The sequence below is a fragment of the Pleuronectes platessa genome, chromosome 17, assembly GCF_947347685.1.
Source record: "Pleuronectes platessa chromosome 17, fPlePla1.1, whole genome shotgun sequence".
Taxonomy (NCBI): Eukaryota; Metazoa; Chordata; class Actinopteri; order Pleuronectiformes; family Pleuronectidae; genus Pleuronectes; species Pleuronectes platessa.
This window is the reverse complement of record NC_070642.1, coordinates 8,028,023-8,047,631: the sequence shown is the minus strand read 5'-3', so window position 1 is coordinate 8,047,631 and position 19,609 is coordinate 8,028,023. Positions and strand designations below refer to the sequence as shown.

Genomic DNA, 19,609 nt, shown 5'->3' with positions numbered 1-19,609 from the left:
TAAATATTGTGCTTTAGTTATATTCCTCACTGTAACTCTTTCATTTACACTCTCTCGCACATAATTGGAGAACACTTACAGAGGTGTGTGCGTGTGTGTGTTAGCCAAAGACGGTTTATAAAGATGGACGACAGGTGCCCCAGAAGTGAAGCCTGGTGGCTGGCTGCAGTTTTAGTCATAACTCCTGCTTCCTACATGTTAGTGGATGACACATGGACTAAACTGAAAAGTCAAACTCTATGTGAGTGTTGACAGCTATAGGAGTTAGAGCACCGGCCTGGTAGGGGGGGAGTGGAAAGCTAACCCACCCCTATAAGGACAGGTGCAAGCAATTACTGCCTCTTTGTGTGATGCCTGGTAGATGGTGACTGCTGTGTTTGTGCAGGTAAGGGGAGACTGTGAGAAAGAGGTTTTATTTACCTGCTTTGAACCATAGTGCAGAGTCAGCCTTCCATGGTCCCTGTAAAGTAGGGTCCCATAGTGAACAATGTAATAGCAACATAAAAAGGTGATCCCCTCTAATGTATTTTGTTGCAATTTGATAACTGACCTTGTCTCCCTCTCTTTGCAGATTAAGTGCCAGACTGCTGCTTTGCCTAATTCCAGTGTTGTCTGACCACTGGTTTCTGCGTTGGTTTTATGCTGTCAGACCGACAGATCTCACAATCATCTATTGATGGTTGTTTTTAAATATTTTATTGTGACCCTGAACCAACTGACTCTCCCTCTTTTCCTTGTTTTAGGCATCTGGGCGACCTATGGGGAGCAGTTGTGGGATTCACACCACTTTGCATGTAGGAAGAAAGGGTGGTGATCACTTAAACAGTGTGTTCTGGTTTTGTCCTTGCAGTGTGCGCTGCAGTGTTTAGTGATCAGTGTGCTCACGTGGTGGTGTCTATTGGGGTTTGTGATAGATTCTCCCAGTAGTAAGTACGCTGCCTACATAATGGTCCCCGCTATTTAGGTTAAAGTGTGTTGTATCTCTGTGGTCACAGTATTTGTTGTTTTAGCTTTTATAAACATTCAGAAATAAAAAGCTATTTGTTTTTATTTATAATTGTCGATCATTTCTTCCCTTTCTTAGGTCCCCCATTCTAGTTGTCCCATTATTAAATAAAGATTTAATTGTGAACTGAATGCACATCTCTGCTCTTCTTGAACCCCTAAAATTTGATTGTGTCCATGCAAACTGAAGTCATTCGAGTCAAGCATGACCCATAGGCCGTTTTAATTCTAAAGCAGTCATTCTGAACAATGTGTTGGGTCACATATACATCAAATATTTTTTTCTAAAAGATGGTTTATGTCGTTAGGTTGTTATCACTTCTCCCAGTAAGTTTGATTTTAAGTTAAGGTAGTTTAATAACTTCTATCTATCAGTTCAATACTATTAAAACTAGGTTTAACATTGAGTGTGTGTATTGCCAAGACCTTAACACCGCGGCTCCATTCCTCGATTGCTACTCTACAGACTCTGTCTCAGTTTTAGCTACATTTCTGGATAATTGGACCAAATAAGGATGAGTTGTCGTTCTTTATATAGTTTACGGACCAATTGAGTATCATTTTTCACCTTCCCTGATGTTGTATTGATCACATTGGCTGGGCCATCTACTTTTTTTTTACACTGAACATGCCTGTTAAACAGAATGCCTGTTTCGATTAGGGTCTGGGTTGTTAAGTTTCCTCCAGGACTCGAATGGGTTTGAACAGAAAATTATGGACCAGCTACACTCTAATCTCCACTGCTGTTACAGTTTGGAGCAGTTGCAAGTCAGCTAGGACATAGCAGAGTGAACACAAATCGACTATCATCATCCTCGGGGATTACGAATCATTTCTTTGTTGACTGCAGAACAAAACAAGATGTTTCTCCCATTGAGCTTTGTTATTACGTCTCTCCTGTTTCTGCTGCTGATCACTCCTCAAATGGAACTGGCTCATTATCCCTGCCTGACCAATTACATTGGTCTTGAGACACTGCAGTCTTTCCTGGCTTCAGTCACTAAAGTGCCTCAATGCTCCCCCCCTCCCCCCCATGTGTTTCACAGAAGACAGGAAAAAGCTGTGATTCGTATGTGACACACGCATACATAGAGTCCTTCAAAGAACACTTCTCATGGACACAAACACGCATAAATATGTAAAGATATGCACAAAACATGTGTACAAATGCGCTTCCCCATAGAGACATACAAAGCTGCTATGGTGCCTAAAGCTGCTAATTGGCTCAGAACTAATCCCAGCTCTGTGCGTCTGCTGATGCGGCGCTCGCTGCTTTCAGCGCGACACAGTGGACGAGGTGACAAGGTCTGAGTCATTTCTCAGAAAAGGCATATTTTGTCACTTAGACTACAAAAGGTGAAAAATGAAGGAAAGTTTACTTCAGAGAAAATTAAAGCCATCGCGTGAAGCCACAGCAAACATCAAGACATGGATCTCCAGCTTTAATCTGTTACCTGATCAAGACCAACATATTTCTATCTCAAGCCAGTAAATGTGATGCATGCTAAAAGGAATGTTATCTGTTACACAAACTTGTTTTAAAATTGTTAATAAATAAGTACAAATATAATTGTGTTTTTCCTATTGTCAACAATAATGAAAACAAACCAACAATGAATTTCCAATCTGTGGCACTGCTTAACCCTCGACAGCCTTGTGCCTTCAATCCACCATTTATTTCTGCAAACAAATCATTCAAAATCAACGACAGGACTTCATTCTTCAAAAATTACGTTAAAATATCCTGGATACACAATACACTTACATGAAGCTCTTTGTAGTTTGGCTTTTTTTTAACCCTAATGTACTTACATGATTTCTGATGTTTTGGATTTGTACCCTCATGGTTGAATGCACTTATAGTAAGATGCTTTGGACTAATGCGTCAGGTAAATGATATGTAATCATAACAATAATACAGATGCATGACATACAGTCTTTTAGCATCGACAAATTTAAATCAAGTTATCATAAAAAAAGCACATTGGAACATACACCAGAATGATAAGTATCGACAGAAGCTATCTTTGGGAACCTTTGATCCATGTCCCATTCCACAAACATGGAGGAGACCTACACTACAGCCAGCCAACAGAGGGCTATTAGGATGATTTGGCTTCACTTTTGAGGGAAAGTAATGTCGTCCATCTTTAAATACAGTCCAAGTCCAAAATGTGTCACAGATTTAAAGTTTCACATTGGCAGACTGTGTAGCATATTTTTTAAAAGGGATTAATATCTATTTTTTCAGATGGCATTTACAGCAGTTCAGTGTCATGGTTATAAATGTACATGTCACCTAATAGTGTGACTTACTGATTAGTTTGAATGCTGTTTGGACAACAATGGAGGTCTATCATTATATTATTCAGAGCCAGGAATTCGTGTTTTCTTATTCAGACATCTAATCACATAATTTCATTTGTCTTGACTGACAATGGAAATTCTAGCTATGAAATAAAAACTTCAATGGAAGATAAAAACAGATTCTGCAATAAAAATATACATGAAGTGACCCTATGACACTATGCTTTGTAAAATCAATATTGTATGCTTTCTGTTGCATATTATAATTTCAAGCATCGTTGGAGGAGTGCTACTCTTCATAGAAGAGGACACGACAGTAACATAACAACCTGTACGTAATCAAATGTCCGTGTAAACACTGTCTGTGAATAAATCGAGTGGAATGAATCTGAGAGACTGCGTACAGGGGAACACGGAGAAAGAATCAGTGACAAAGGCAACACTCACACCCAGACACATATGTCCTGACAAACAAAGCAGACAGAACATCTTGTTGATACAATATGGTACTGGCTGTCTGAGTTGCTGTACTGTGCGCTCTTGTGCATTTTACTGTTGTTTATATACAGTATTTTATAACCTAGTTCTCTTTTTGTTACTATGGCTACCACATGCTCAGCAGACAAACGTCTCCCAGAGAGAGAAAGGGAGAGGGAGAGAGAGAGTGAGAGAGAGATGCACTGTGTATGTAAAAGACTCAATAGAATCTTATGATTCAGTTAAGATGGAATAAGATTTAATTTGCTTCTTTATTGTCCAGCACACAGATACACGGACAAAACTAAAGGTCAAAGCCTTATTACAGAGCAGAGATACCACAATAACAGTGGTATTTAACATTCAGCTGATTTTTAACTGTCTAATTTCTATACTCAGTGGGGATCACTGTTGCCGTATAGGTTTTTTGTTCAAATCCCAGTTTGGCCGGGGTCTTTCTGTGTGGATGCATGTTTTCCTGTGTGTGGGTTTTAACTGGGTTCTTTCAACCACAGTCCAAACACATTAATTGACCCAAGGTGTGAATGTGACTGTCGGCCCCTATACGTTGTTCCTGCACAGTGTTGCCAGATGAACGATAATTATCGGATTTGTACGATAACGTTGCCCTCTGTACGATGTGAACAATAATACATGATGCATGATAATGTGATCATTTTGTGACACGTAGTATTAGGCCACAGGCCAAATAAACAGCTCATTTCAAGCAGGTTTAAGACAGGCACTGCACTGTAGGTTCTTAAACTATCAATGTTACAGCTCCCACAGAACTTTGTACTATATGCAATTTTCTTTCCATCCACCCAAACAACATAACTTAAACTGATTAAGTGACACATCCAAAAACAACCCTGCATTAAAATGCTGAGTTTAAAATTCTGGGGAGACATAAAGCATCTGAAGCTTAATTAAATGCCAATACACTGCACGTTGGTTAATAATAATATAACTCTCTGGTCACCTTGCCTTGACATGAATATTTGCATTTATTCTGGACACAGGAAACAGACTTTGCTAATGTCAGAGAAATGTTTGCATAGCCCAAATGCAGATGATTTAGCAGCAAGGAAAAATGTTTTATTGAATACAGAAATAACAGACTTACACTGGATGGCAGGTAGACAAACAGCATATCCACAAAAATAACTCCAAAATAACAACGTAGATTGCTGTGGGTGAGTTAGACTGAAACACAAGGAGGAAAAACAAAGACAAAGGGAAACGGTATACAGAAGGGAGGCAGGGATAAGTGAACACAGGTGAAACACATTGAGACAAATGCAGATGATCACAAGAGAAGGAAACGGGACAAAGACATGAAGAAAAGCCAGAGACACATAAGGAGCAGAGTTTCAAAAATAAAACAGGAAATGGAAAACTCTAAGGGAAAACAAAGACAATCCAAAAGTCCAAACTTGATAGGTCGATACTGAGTAAAAGAAAATGTTTCCCTAAGGTCCAAAACGGAGCAGAATCTTAACAGCCGATGAAAATCGTCACAGAATTGTATTAACTGTCCCTTCTTATTGAAACCAACTGCAATGAGGACAAGGTCATGGTTTCTCTAAATTCATTTCAGTTTACAATAGGTATATCTCAGACATACTACAGTCCCCACTCCTGGACATTCCCCTGGTGTCAAAGGCTGCATCCATCCTTTTTGGTAATTACAAAAGTAAGTTTAAAGTATTTCACTGTACTCTACCACACTGAGACTGCATTTGTCAAAGTAATCATCGCTCCAGTTGTTTTATCTTTCTTTGCGACAACCTCAAGTTAAACTGCCGAGGCATCTGTGGAGGTCGATGGGGCCTGTCTAGCTTTGATATAAAAATACTTATATTTCAGCAGGAAAACAGGACTGTGTCTGTGAGCCCAGTCTGGTTCTTATTGCTCACAAAAAGTAACTGCAGTGTAAGGAGTGAGACATTTGGCAGCCCTTTACAAATCACCCAGTCAGGCATCACTTTCAGTATCACATCCTGATACAACTTCAATTCACACAAAACACTCACACAGGATCCTTCACATCATCCTCTCAACTCAATGAAAGGCTGTTATTTTGTGTGTGTGTGTGTGTGTGTGTGTGTGTGTGTGTGTGTTTTTAACACTGTGGTTGATATTCAGTTATAATGAACCAGATAGATCGAGAAAGAGAGACAGATAAATAGATGGAGGTAGAGAGGGAGATCCATATCAATATAAATCAATATATATATATTTACAGACGGACGGACCGACAGATGGACAGATTGGTGGGTAGATAGATAGATAGATAGATAGATAGATAGATAGATAGATAGATAGATAGATAGATAGATAGATAGATAGATAGATAGGCCCAACAATCTCCAATTTAATTCAACCTCACCAAACTACACAGACCTTTAGATTATTAATAATTATTCCAGTATTAAATCTTTAGAAATTCACAAAAATGTAAAGAAAATAAACAATCTTATTATGTTAAAGAAAAAGAAAAAGAAAAAATGCCTTAAACCTCCCCCTGGTCTGTTCTCATGAACATTTCATGAGAACTTACCCATATCACATCCTGACACCAAGTTCCGTGGTGATACGCACAGTAGATTTAGCTAAATCCTGCTAACTAACAAAAAAAACAACAGACAAAAACATTGGCAGAGGTAATTAAATAAAGTCCAAACTTCTCTGGTTAAAGTTCAGGTATATCAATATAAACCTACAAGACATTTCATTTGATAAGAGAAGATAAGATAAGGTAATAAGTCCTTTATTAGTCCCTCAATGGAGAAATTTGCAGTGTAACATCATCTTCCAGGGTTTTAGATGTGGCTGTGTGAGAGCCACATGTCTTATCATGTGGTAGGACAGTCAGGCTGAAGAGATGGAGGTCAGGATTTTTCCTTTTTGTTCTCTGGTTTTATGATGTGAAATATGAATGTGCTTGCTGCTCTGACCACATTAGCAAATTAGATTTTTCTTGCGATCTCCACAAGGCGGTCAAAGGTCAGGGTCCGCCACTGAACAACAACCCCGGAGCTGCTGGGGATCATGTTTAGATCTGACATCTTGCTTGAGGACGAATCTGCCTTGTGCAACCTTGTAAACCCAAGAGCTTGTGTTGTGATGCTTTAGAAAATCGTGCATGATGTGTATGTGCACATGTCTGTTTGTGTGTAAATGATTATAGTGCTGGCCCTAATGATGCTGCTTTATAAACCAGGTCTGTGATCAAGTGGTCACTTGACAGATGTAGAGGCTGATGACAAATGGCTGTGACCTTGGCTGTCTACAGGGTGGAGTCACAGTCGCCAAGTAGTTGAAGCTGCATCACGTCAACAGAGAAAAGGCAGAGATCATGCACATCCAGGTGTTAGTAGGCACATGCACTCCGAATGAAAGAGCTAGATCGTTATAATGTTTCTGCAGATCTGTAAGTGTGTTCACCAAATATACTGAGGCTCAGCTCATGAATAAACCTTAGTCTATTTGAATATTCTCAATGTATTGCCATGGAAACAGATCTAATGCCTACTGGAAAAAACAACGGTTAATTGCATGAAGTCATTACAGGCTTTAGCATCCTAGATAAATTAATATATTCCACAAAGTACTCATTTATTTAGTTCTTGGTATGCTTTAGCTCATTAATCACCTTGCATAGGTCCACAGAAAGTGATGAAAGGTTATGAAAAACTTTAAATAAACATTTTAGTACTACTCCGCATCTAAATTGAGTCGCATAATCAGACAGGATATGTGACAACAAAAAAAAATTAATAAAGATGTTTTCCTTTGGTTTCTACTCTACATATTGAGCCGTATTTCTTTGTCAAAGATTTGCATCTACCCACAATTTAATGATACATCTATTGGAGATTCTGGTGTGGTGGAAACCGACTTTGACACGCATGAGAGTTTACAGGACATTGCAGTGGCTTTTGTTGTATTGTAGCACAGACTGGTTTTAAAGCAACTCTATGTGGAACTTTTTATGTCCAAAAACAGGAACTTTAAATTTGGTCGACGGTTCACTGACTTGGATTAGGGAGAATGGGGACGCTTTCATTATTACTCCTCACCCTGATGTTCTGACACTTTGGTGAGTGGGTACGATCTCCTGTGAGAAGACGTGTGGAACTGACTGATAGTTGGTGCTTAAATGCCAAGAATCCAGTGCTGCAAGCTCAAGAGTAATGAGGAAATGTAGATGAGTTAAAAAGACTCAAAAGTCCTTAAAAACTAGTTTTTATCTCCAGTATCCAGTGATGAACTTTTGAAAATATGAAGAATTCTATTGAGAGTTTGTTGTATTCCTTACAGTTGTAGCTCTTCTGGTTCAGGAAGCCAGGGATCATGGGTTATTTCCACAGTTCAATGATTTTCATCTCAGTGAGTCAGATGATGCAGTCAGAGCTCCGTTCAATCATTAATAGCTATTCTTTTTTTCTCTACATGAAACGTACCTAATTAAAACCCAACAGAATTAATCACCACATGCTGCTGCAAATGTAAGCTATTCTATATATATTTTTTTTTTTTTTTATTTGATTGGCTTACATAAAAATAAACCTTGTCCTATTCATTTTCTTTCCTCCGGAGTTAAATTAGCGGTTGTCATTCTTCACATCAAACTTTTCAAAAAGCAAGCAAACATATTTCCTATAAATGCAGCAGACTTTGGAAGAGTGTCTGCACAAGCTCACTCATCAAAGGTTACATCAGACCATGCAATCTCCCCAATTCAGAATGCCTCACTGGACACAGTATCCAGTGAGTATGCGAGTATAGAATGAGCGTTATTATAAAAGGTAAAGAGCCGACACCTCCTGCAGCTCAAAGGGTAAAGAATACCATTGTGAATGTGACGGCTTTGTATAGAAGACTGGTGGTAATGATGCGAGCTAGGCCACAGGAAATTGTTGTCTCTTCTTCTGCTCGGGTTATTTTTCATTGCAAGTGAAAATCTTTCAAAAAACAAGGCCAACAGATTGAAAGCTATGCAAACTAAGAGACATCTACTGTTGGAGACAGCGTCACAGCCACATATACAGGTGAGGCTGATAAATGTTTGGTTGTGTCTGTGTCTATGCATAAATAAGCAAATAGTATGTATGCACGATCATGCTTGTGAATGTCCCGACCCGGTCACAATTAATGACCATAATCAAGGCCACATATGCATAAACATGAATGTGTATACTGTGTGTATGCAAAGTCGCACATTGTTTATGCTTGGTTTTCTGACTACAATCACTTCAACCAGTCTGAACAAACTACTATATAAACTAAAATGAACTGACCTGCAGGGAATTATGGTCAGCTAAATACCTTACTGTCTGCTGGGATTTATAAAATAATAAAACTTCTATCGTCCTCTTTCCACTTCTATAAGTCCTTTAAGTCCTCTTCTATACCACATCCTATAACATATATTGATATATTATAGATATGATACCATAAAATATGCAGTATATTATACAATATTATGTAGGCTAACCCTATATAGTATAGTATACAATTGTATAGCATAGCCCAGTATAGCATACCATAGCATAGCATAGCATAGCATAGCATAGTATAGTATAGTATAGCATAGCATTGTATAGCATGATATTATAGGCTTTAATATAACCATGGTATTCTTGCCAAATGAAAAGTCTTATTTACAGACTTGTAAGTAGAAGCCTTTATCGGCATCAATAGATTATCAGTGTTGTTTGAGACAGTGTTGTTCCAATGCCATGCACACTATATACCTCATAGATCACTTGTTAATGGCCTTAAACAGCCTCTGCAGACCGTGATGAGTCAACATTAATCTTCAAATAATTGCAAGTGAATATCAATAGTTTGTTGTGTGGTATGACTCTGGACTGGTTTAATAAATCAGTCACAATGCTACAATAAGGCTGTGAGTCATGTACACGGATAATAGACATGTATATTGTTGACTTCTCCTGGTATATTATTTGAACTGATGTTTTATGCATTTATCAATGGTTCCCTCTTGTTTAATCACTACAATAACTTCTAATAACAACTTGTATCCGCACAATGTATTAGAATGTATAGACAATGAGGAAAAATCGCTGGGTACAGTCCAAGCTGCCATTCAAGGGCAGGTAATTGTTGTGCCAGGCAACACAACCCAGTTATAGGACTTAGGAATCAACCTGATCTGAATGTGAAAAGTCTTCAGCAATGTTGATTTAGCAAAAACCCAGGGCACAATCAACCACTGTAATCAAGTTATTAGAAATACTAATACTGTATCTGTCATTATTCTAATTAATTCACAGTTGAAACTAATGCTTCATGCGCTTCACACTTTTTCACAACTATCAAAATATGTTATTTGTTTTTGTTGATTTGATTGAATACATGAATTAACTCTTAAAACCTGATATTCACCAGGTAGATGTTATACAATGGTGTTAACATGCTGTATATATGGACCGAGACACTGGCTCTGTCCATGGTGCTGAAATGGTCGTGAATGCTTCACGAGTTTTGTTGAATCCCAACTTTTACCGAAATAGCTTTTTTGTTGTCCCTGTGATCCTGAATAATGTATATGGAGCAGTCGCTGCGTTGTGACATTTGCTCACATCGTCCCCGGGTATGTGCGGGGGCCGGAGAATGAATCCCCCACCAGAGCTCAGAAAAGGTCAAGTGATATTGATCTCACAATGCAAACGCGCGCTTTGTTGTCGGAATCAAATCTCCAAAGTTTGGGTCAGGTCGAACATTTTTCAGGTCAGTTCGGGGCTCGTCGTTAGAAACAGTCTGGTGTGATGCCTTTTTCTAAGCTGCAACTCGTGGACCACGTGTGGAATTGGCAGATTCGTCGAAATAGACTGAGAGTGGGAATTCACTTCTTAGGTTGGTCAATCCGCGGTGCGTAAAATGCGCACACTGGGGTGGAGACTTATTTGGAGAGGCAGCAGCACAGATCGCAACAGAACGCAACAGCACGACTCCATCCATCCACAGGTTGCAGCGCGGATCTATGCACCTCTCTGAGCATCTTGGAAACCCAGACTGAAGAGTAGACACCCGCTGGACAAGCACTGAGAGCTGCGTTTGGCTGAGAGGTTTGGATTGCGCAGACGCTCAGGAGCAGAATGCCAAATCCACAGCCTTTAAGGACTCCACTTTACAGTTCCTGGCCAATTCGAATTGCATTGCGCAGGACTTTTCTGTCGTAAAAATACATATCTCAACGTTTCTTCCGAGGACAGTGCGTTTTATTCGAGACCACCATGCCACAGGTCCCTTGCTGCAAATGCGCCGCGGTGACAACAGCAACATAATGGCATGTCGGAACGGCTGCTGCTGCGGCTCGGGTCCAATAAACGAGGATAACGCGAGGTTCCTGCTTCTGGCGTTGTTCATCATCATCTATCTCTTCTGTGGCGCCGCGGTGTTCTCCGCGCTGGAGCAGCCCAAGGAACGAGAGGCGAAGGAGCGCTGGGTGCAGAGGTTCGAGCATTTCAGCCAGCAGTACAACCTGAGCAAGAAGGACCTCAACAACTTCCTCAGGAACTACGAGGAGGCGAACGTAGCCGGGATCCGTGTGGACACGATCAGACCTCGATGGGACTTCACCGGCGCGTTTTACTTCGTGGGGACTGTGGTGTCAACCATCGGTGAGATGAGGACGCTGACTTGTAGAAATTGCGTAACAACTACAACATCTCAGGCAGATGCTATCCTGCAAAAATGTTATTTAAAAATCGATTTGACTTATATCTTTGAGGATAATCATTCGTTAACTTGTGTGTATGTTATGCCTGCTGCCTGCACTTTTGGTTGCAGCTTCTTTGTTTCTCCTCCATCACAGTGTCATCAAAATATTTCATTTAAGTTTATCAAGCTATTTTCCCTATTGATCGCGTTAAAACAACTTAATTCCTTCAACTTGACTGTTACCATTAAAAAAGGAATTAGTGGCCGCAAGACTGATGAAATGATTCCAGAAACCTTTGAGAATGTCCAAATCAATTCGCACCAGGGGCCTTTGAGATCTTTGACTATAGAGACATCCTGATTTCTAAAGTCAAACCTCGTTACATATATAAGAATATCATTTTTATGCATATTAATTGATATGCTTTCAAAATGCTTCGGCACATAACTCGACAAACAACTGACTGTAGTATTACAAGACTTGATCATTGCAAGTATGACTGCAATAGCTAATATTACATATGAGAGCTGCATTCATCATAGCATAATTTGATGAAGTCATCATTGCTGTAACCTCCTGCACAGAAAATGTATAATGTAATATACAAGCTTGTTGCTATGAATCCAGCTGCCTGCAGAGATAGAGATTTTCTGATCATGTATTTAGGTTGATCAGTTTAAGCAGTCTCTCTCTTTTTCGTCTTCTTTTTATTTGACACTCATCTCTCAGTTTTTGGAGTATGCGGATTGCCTAAGAGGAAGCCCTTCACAAACACATCATCATACTGAAACCTCTATAGGAGAGAACTGTGTGAACCAGGGTTTGGATCAGTACCTTAACAAGTGGGTGCACAGGCAGAACACAGACACATGTCTAGAGCTCCACTGACTACTAAGGGAATAGTAAAAGAGACGCCTCATTATAAGATTGCAATGATAAAACTTTAGCTCAGCTAAATGGCCTGATTAAGATATAATGGTGGTGTGCATAGATTGGTTTCCTTTGAAAGTAGGTTATAAGATAGGACGCTTTAGTGTATGATGGGAAATCACAGTCAGAGTATTTTTGCTGCTTGAATGGGCATGAAACTGCCCTGATTGAATCACCACTCCAGGAGGAGAAAGGGTATTTTACAACAAGTTGAAGGTACCACCCTTTGCACTGAAAAACTTCCGAGATGAAGTTATTGTAACTGTGTCTCCAGGGATTGTATTTTGGTAAGAAATATTCAGTCACAGAACCGGATGTTTTTCCTCTTTCTCACATGTTACACTACGCATGGCTGGTGGGAGATAAAGACAGCATCTAGAACGGAAAATACAATATGCTGTTTAAATCAGCTTTCTTTTAGATGCTGGGTCAATGGTGTGCGACCATGGTGATGTGTTTTGTTTACAAATTCAAAGAAGAAGGGTTTTATCACTAGGCAAATTTGGTTGCCTCTAAATGGCGTCTTCTAGATAACAGAAGGTTCATTGGTATTGTATCGACTCTTTTTCATCACTGATATCTTCCCACGAAGTGCATTCACGGACCCTTGGACGCAACATTGTGTGCCTTTTGCCGCTAGCTTATCCACTTCCTGTGGACTTTTAGACAAAAAACACGGTGTAAATGACCTTGTTTTGAGTCGGAAATTAATGTTGGGGCTTGCGGACACTTGGATGACACCACACCAGCAGTATGGAGGCATGTAATGTTTTTTCTGTTTTATTACGTCTGAATAAGACCATTGACTTCAATTGAATTGGTTTCTGCTCCCACCCCTGAACTCCAGAAGTGTTTTTATTTTCTCTCCTTTCATTCGTGAGCTGTATTTTATTAAATGGCTTTAATGACTAGTCATCAACACATTCAACAAGCCTCATGAAACCAGAAGGGGAGAAAAACACACCAATAAAAACTCTGCTCATTTGGCTTTATGGGAGAAAACTCCTGCTCAATTAGCAACCTGAGATCCGATCTGAATGTGGAGGTAATCAAACCCTCCACAAGACGCCTGCCTGTGGAACAGCGGCAATTAGTCAGGCTGCAGAATATGTTCCTAATGACCCGAGATACAGAAATGTTGGTCTTTGTTTTCCTAAAGAAAAGGGCTCCCTTGTCATAAGAGTTTACAGCTGCTATACCTGAGAATAATCCATTAGTGTCCCCCCCCCCCCCCCCGCCAAAAAAACAACAAAAGTCAACAATGTTATGAATATAATAAATGGAATAGGGAGAGCAGAGAGACAGACAGTGCTTCACTGAGCTTTAATTGATAAATGATTGAAGAGGACAAAGGCGCTGTCAGGAGAAAGACCTCTCACTATGACAACCATTTAGTTCTCCTGCCTTTTCTCATGAGATAAAGACAGGCAAACAGTGTCTCTGCTCCAACCGGATTAAAACCAGTTGAATGAGCGTAAACAATTAAAAAAATAAAATGATCAAATAGATATGTGAAAGGGCCATGTGCACCGGGGTTCTCTCAGTTTCCAAATAACAGTGTAACCCACACATTGGCAGTGATGTGCTCAGACTGAAAACACCTCAGCTCTTAAAGTGGGTTGAGCGTGTGAGTGACAGAAAGAGAGGAGAGAGGGACAGTGCTTCACCAATGGCCACCCTCGAGGGCTGAGGTTGTTCAGTGGATATACTTTTTAATTAGAAGCAGGGCAGACAATACATTTCCCATCTTCATTAACGATGTGAGATTTGATTTGAAGGTGAATTAAAGCAGCTGTAGGCAAATGACCACCCTCATCTCCACTACCAATAACCCACCATTACAGTGTGCATGCGTACTTGTTTTCTTTTCCTTCTTAGGACCTTTTCTAGTAACTTTTCATGGCCACTAAACCTCATGGGGACTAAAATCTAGTTCCAATTAGGAAATCTAAATTCCTGAGGTCCTGGTTAAGGTCAGGCGTAGGATGAGGACTGTGATCAGGTTTAGGTTAGGGTCAGGTATAACTTGGTCATGGTTAAGGCTAGGCATAAGGTTTTGTTTAGGCTCATTATGAATGGAACTCAATGCAGTGTTCTAACAAGGATAGCTGTGCAAACCTTTGTTTGTTAGTGTGTGTGTGGACCACGTATTGCTCATGTAGTGGGGACCCTAATGTGTTCAGACATTATGGAGACTTTTTATGGAGAGTAGTGACTATGGTTAAGATTAGAGTAAATCTCTGGGAAATTAATATAAGTCATTATAATGTCCTGTGAAGTCAAGGAGGATCAACTTTGAAGTGAAAAGAATGTACTTTAATGTAAAATGGTTATTGGATTGTATTTATATTGCGTTTTCTATCAAGTACAGTTTTGCTATTCACCCATTCAGATACATTGATTCATGTGCAGCACTTTTTCTACACTTTACTCAGAGGCAATTTAGGGTTCAGTATCTTGCCCAAGGACACTTCATCATACTAAATGGGATCGAACCGCCAACCTTCTGGTTAGTGGACAACCAACTATACCTTTTGAACCACCGCTGAATTAATTGATTCTCTCCTTTCGTTCAGAAGCAAATTACTAAGTAGAAAGTGAGGAATTTTATTTACTCTTTCTGTTGTTCACTGTCATTCTATTTTGTAGCTTTCCACTTATCAGAGAACATTTTTGGTTTTCACTCAGGGTTTGGAATGACCACTCCTGCTACCATTGGAGGAAAAGTCTTCCTGATGTTCTACGGTCTGCTTGGCTGTGCCGCCACCATCCTCTTCTTCAACCTCTTTCTGGAACGTGTCATCACTGTTATCGCTGTGGTCCTCAAGTCTTGTCACGAACGACGCCACAGCAAGGCAATACTTCCGCAAAACGGTCGGCAAGTCTTGGAGGAAAACAGGGCAGCCGGAGCCGCGGGCGGCAGAAGAGGAAAAGGTGAGGATCTGGCTGGCTGGAAGCCTTCAGTCTACTGCGTCATGCTCATTCTGGGAGTGGCAGCCATATTGGTGTCCTGCTGCGCTTCCCTCATGTACTCAGCAGCCGAGGGCTGGGGCTACCTGGACTCGCTATACTTCTGTTTTGTGGCCTTCAGCACCATCGGGTTTGGAGACATGGTGAGCAGCCAGCGGGTCGTCTACGAGGGCCACGCAACAGTGGCGTATCGGCTGGGCAACTTCTTCTTCATCCTGACCGGCGTCTGCTGCATCTACTCTCTCTTTAACGTCATCTCCATCGTCATCAAGCAGGTCCTCAACTGGTTGCTGAGGAGACTGGAAGCCCCCTGCCGTTGCTGCTTCCCTAGGAGGGGTCACCACCCGCACCGACACCCCCGAAGGAACGTGGTGGCCCCTGGTCACCTGCGCTCCCGCAGAGACCCCTCCATCGAGACAGACGCCATGAACGAGAGCGAGACTGACACTGGGCGCAGGATGTCCGGGGAGATGATCTCCATGAGGGATTTCTTAGCAGCCAACAAGGTGAGAGCTGCAGGGCTACAGAAGGTTGTGGTTGAATATTTCACATGATTAATATAATCAAACGTGTTATTTCACTCAGGGTAATCAGTTCAATACCAAGAGTAATTAGATTTCACTAATCACATGAGTAGCTGACACTTTTAGTCCAATAACCTTGCTCCCTGCCGTCATACTCACTGCAGTTATTACCTCCAACTTCAGCCGCTCTTATTCATCGCCATCATTAATGCGCTTTGTTGATTCATTTTATTCTCTGTGGCAGCGTAACTATCAATGCACTCATGATTCCTCACGAGATACTTATGACACACATGTGACATATTATATAACAACGTGCACATACCTATTATTATCATTGAAACTCATATTAATCTATTTCGGTATTGTAAAGCTATAGAGTACATTTATCTGAAGACCAATAACCTTAATCTGCTGCTACCACCTCCTCAAAAGCCATAAGAGACACTCTGAGTTATCTGAACATTTCCATAACTGCTCCCCCACTGTTGAGTCGAGAGCTCACACAAGGATTTAGCTGCATTTTCACACCTGATGACGAATTCAGATTGAAGGTCCCAAGAGTTTTGAGTGAGACCAGACTGAATGGTTTGATGCCATATAGCAAGGGTGCAATAAATAGAACACACATTGATATCAGTGTGACTTACACTTCCAGAGGATCAGTGCTGGTCCTGCTGATTTATTTTTTAGCTCAATCCTTGCTTTCAGTGCTGTGTCATGCCTTCAGGAAATAGGCTGCCCACTCTCTCAAAGTACAACGTTGGTAAAAACCTTCGACATCTCCCGCCTACTCACTTTTTGTAAGTGACTAAACTAACTGTCAACCTGATCACTTAAAAAACTGAAGCCTTGAACAGTGTTAAAACTTAGTTGAGGACTGTGTGGAAGTTTAGGTCAAAGCAGAGCAGACCCTGACAAGTTTTCCCCTCAGGCCCTGTAGCTTTATGTGCTATGGTTCAACAAACCAATGTAAGCCTGCATACTTATTCGTTTCCAAATACAATGTGCTGAAGGACAAGCAGCTCTTTCTGCAAAAATGAAACTGTTCCTTTCCACTTTAAAGGTCCTACTAGGAACTTTAAATTTTTGTAGATTTTGGTTGCTCTGTGGACAGATCTGGTAGTGTCTCTACTGTCATCAGTTGTAAAAAACCTCGGCCCAGACAGCTTGTGCATTTGTTTTGGAAGAAGTGAAAAAAAAACATGAAACAAGGGATGCATCATTTCACATCCTCTTCCCAGGCCACTTACTTTTTCTCTGCTCCAAATGCTAACTGATGGAGCGATTCCTGGTCATCATGTCAATCAATTCTGACAATATTCAAACTGATTTAACCTAGACATGAAATGTCCTGGTTTCAAATGCATGCCTGCAGAAACTTTTTTTAAATAAAAACCATTGTTTCATTGTTTTTCAAGAAGTGTCTGCAGTTATGCTAGCACCTCAATGAAGTGTTACTCTATGGTGCTTTTATAATGATAAACTGCTAATGATGACAATAATATTTATCATGTTCCCTCTCATAGTGTGTCAGCATGCAAACATTTTCTAATTGGTAGTACTGCTTATGCTGGTGAGAGTGGTAAATCTAAATATTAAATAACATACTAAGATGAACATAAAGGGATGAACCTTGTTTTGTTGAGATCCTCCGTTCAAAAATAACAAAGAAACTCCATGGTGACGCCAGATTGAGTTTTTGGCTACAATACGACAGATATTTATTTAAACAAATAGTTTCCATGCTGTTCCAAAGGAATCTCTATCCACAGAAGTCAACTTTTATCTTACAAAATATCTTCATCCAGATGAGAACACAACGATGACTACAAATGCAAAAAAAAACTGCCAGGCCAGTAGGTGGCGATAAAGTCTACATCAACAATCTGTTAAATACCACCAGAGCTGAACATTGTGGTATTATTGGGCAAGGGAGATTTCTGTGAAGGCAATGTGGTGAAGTTTTGCTGAATTTGAGCTGAACACTTGTAATTAGAGCTAGCAGTGCACACCACATATAGAGAAACCAGTATATAGCTGCCATTGTTGTTTTTGTTCGGTGTTTCCTCATAACAAATGAGCTAGCATAATCACCCAAAGACAACAATTTACATGTACACAATAAACATCTGCACTTTGGAAGGGGTTTGTAAAAATCTCTGTTTCGGTCCAAACACTAAGGAAAAAGTTTGTTTTGCACAATATTCAAATTAGGGTCGACAGGGCCTAAAAGACAGTGGATCACCAAAGTCAATAGAGTCTATCCTTCTGAGGGGGATGACAGTTGGGATAAAATTACATGGAAAACAAACCATATGTACCAAAGTGGTGGACTGACAAACTCCACCTCCATCGCATTAGGTTTAATATTGACATTCTCTACACACTTTGCTTTGAGGAGGGAAAATGAAAAGGGAAGGTTGCTGCGTGCGAGTGTAAACCAGTATCCGGTTTGTTTGTCTTCTTTGTTCAGTAGAAAGCGACACAGCAAGAGGAGAGGAAAAACACCATCTGCTGCCTTTATGTCGAACCTGTAAAATCAGATGTACCTGCCACCAACACATTGTCTCAGGTTTCACAAAGGCATAACAGGTTCTCACCTAACACTTCCAAGCACAGACAGCAAATATTTCCTCATCTGTTGATTTCTCCCCCCCCCCCCCCCCTCTGCCTGCAGGTGAACCTGGCCATTATGCAGAAGCAGCTTTCGGAGATGGCCATCGGGCACCCGCGCCAGTCCAGCTCCAGTTCACGTCAGAACGGATTCTCAGGAGGGGTGGGCGCCCTTGGCATCATGAACAACCGGCTGGCAGAGACCAGTGAGGACAGATAGAAGGATACAAAAGGCTGGGGGAATCAATAAGCACAAACCCAAGGACTGCCTTCCTGAAAGAAAAAAAAACGAGTTGCGCACAAGACGGAATTTATTATGACAAATTATATCCTTCTTGTTGACAAGTAGGCCGACCCCCAGCAGCTACAGCTTAGAATTAAACCATCTCAGATCCACTTCCCCCCCATTCAAGAACATGACTCTATGAATGATGCATGATAGGTTTGCTGAAGTCTCACATCTGGATCGGGCTCAGAGTGCCGGAACGTTCCCCTGTGAGGAATTTAGTTTCCATGGTGATAAAAAAAAGAAAAAGAAGCCTTTCCAGATCCTGTGTATCTACTCTTCAAAGACCCAACACACACTACATGCTGCTTCACACATAAACCACAACTTCCACTCATCTGCAGTACTTTACAACACGCACTAATGTGACTGTGTCCACACTGTTCCTGTCTCTGTAAAGGACGTTAATGAGAGAAATTAGCTTTAATAAAATGGGTGTTTCCTAGTTGTGCGTCGAACAGTAGTTATTACACAAAAGCACGGTGTGAAAGAAGCACAATTCATGATTCACACAAATGCTTCCTAGCCACCTTATATCTCGCTCCAGAGCCACAGACTTGGGCGCTGCTTTCATGATCGAAACAAGAAGAGGACAAAGCCTCCAGAGTGTTCATCATTACAATCCAAACAGACCTATCTGAAGCTGAATGAGCAGTATGTTCTGTCTGGGGAGGAAACCTATCATGTGAGACTGCTGTTTACCTCGATTTGTTTTGCCGTGCAGCCTCATAGCAGCCTCATAGCAGCCCCGATGCTGTCTAGGCCTTGAGGTGTTTGGTATTGATATAAATGCAGTGA

At 40.7% G+C, this 19,609-nt stretch overlaps 1 protein-coding gene across 1 annotated transcript; it reads left to right on the top strand.

Moving 5' to 3' along the window:
* Positions 1-11,107: 11,107 nt before the first annotated feature.
* On the top strand, positions 11,108-18,745 carry kcnk13b (potassium channel, subfamily K, member 13b). Its single transcript, XM_053445565.1, has 3 exons — positions 11,108-11,444; positions 15,104-15,891; positions 18,590-18,745. The coding sequence occupies exons 1-3, from the start codon at positions 11,108-11,110 to the stop codon at positions 18,743-18,745; spliced, it is 1,281 nt and encodes a 426-aa protein (XP_053301540.1).
* The last annotated feature ends 864 nt before the right edge of the window (positions 18,746-19,609 follow it).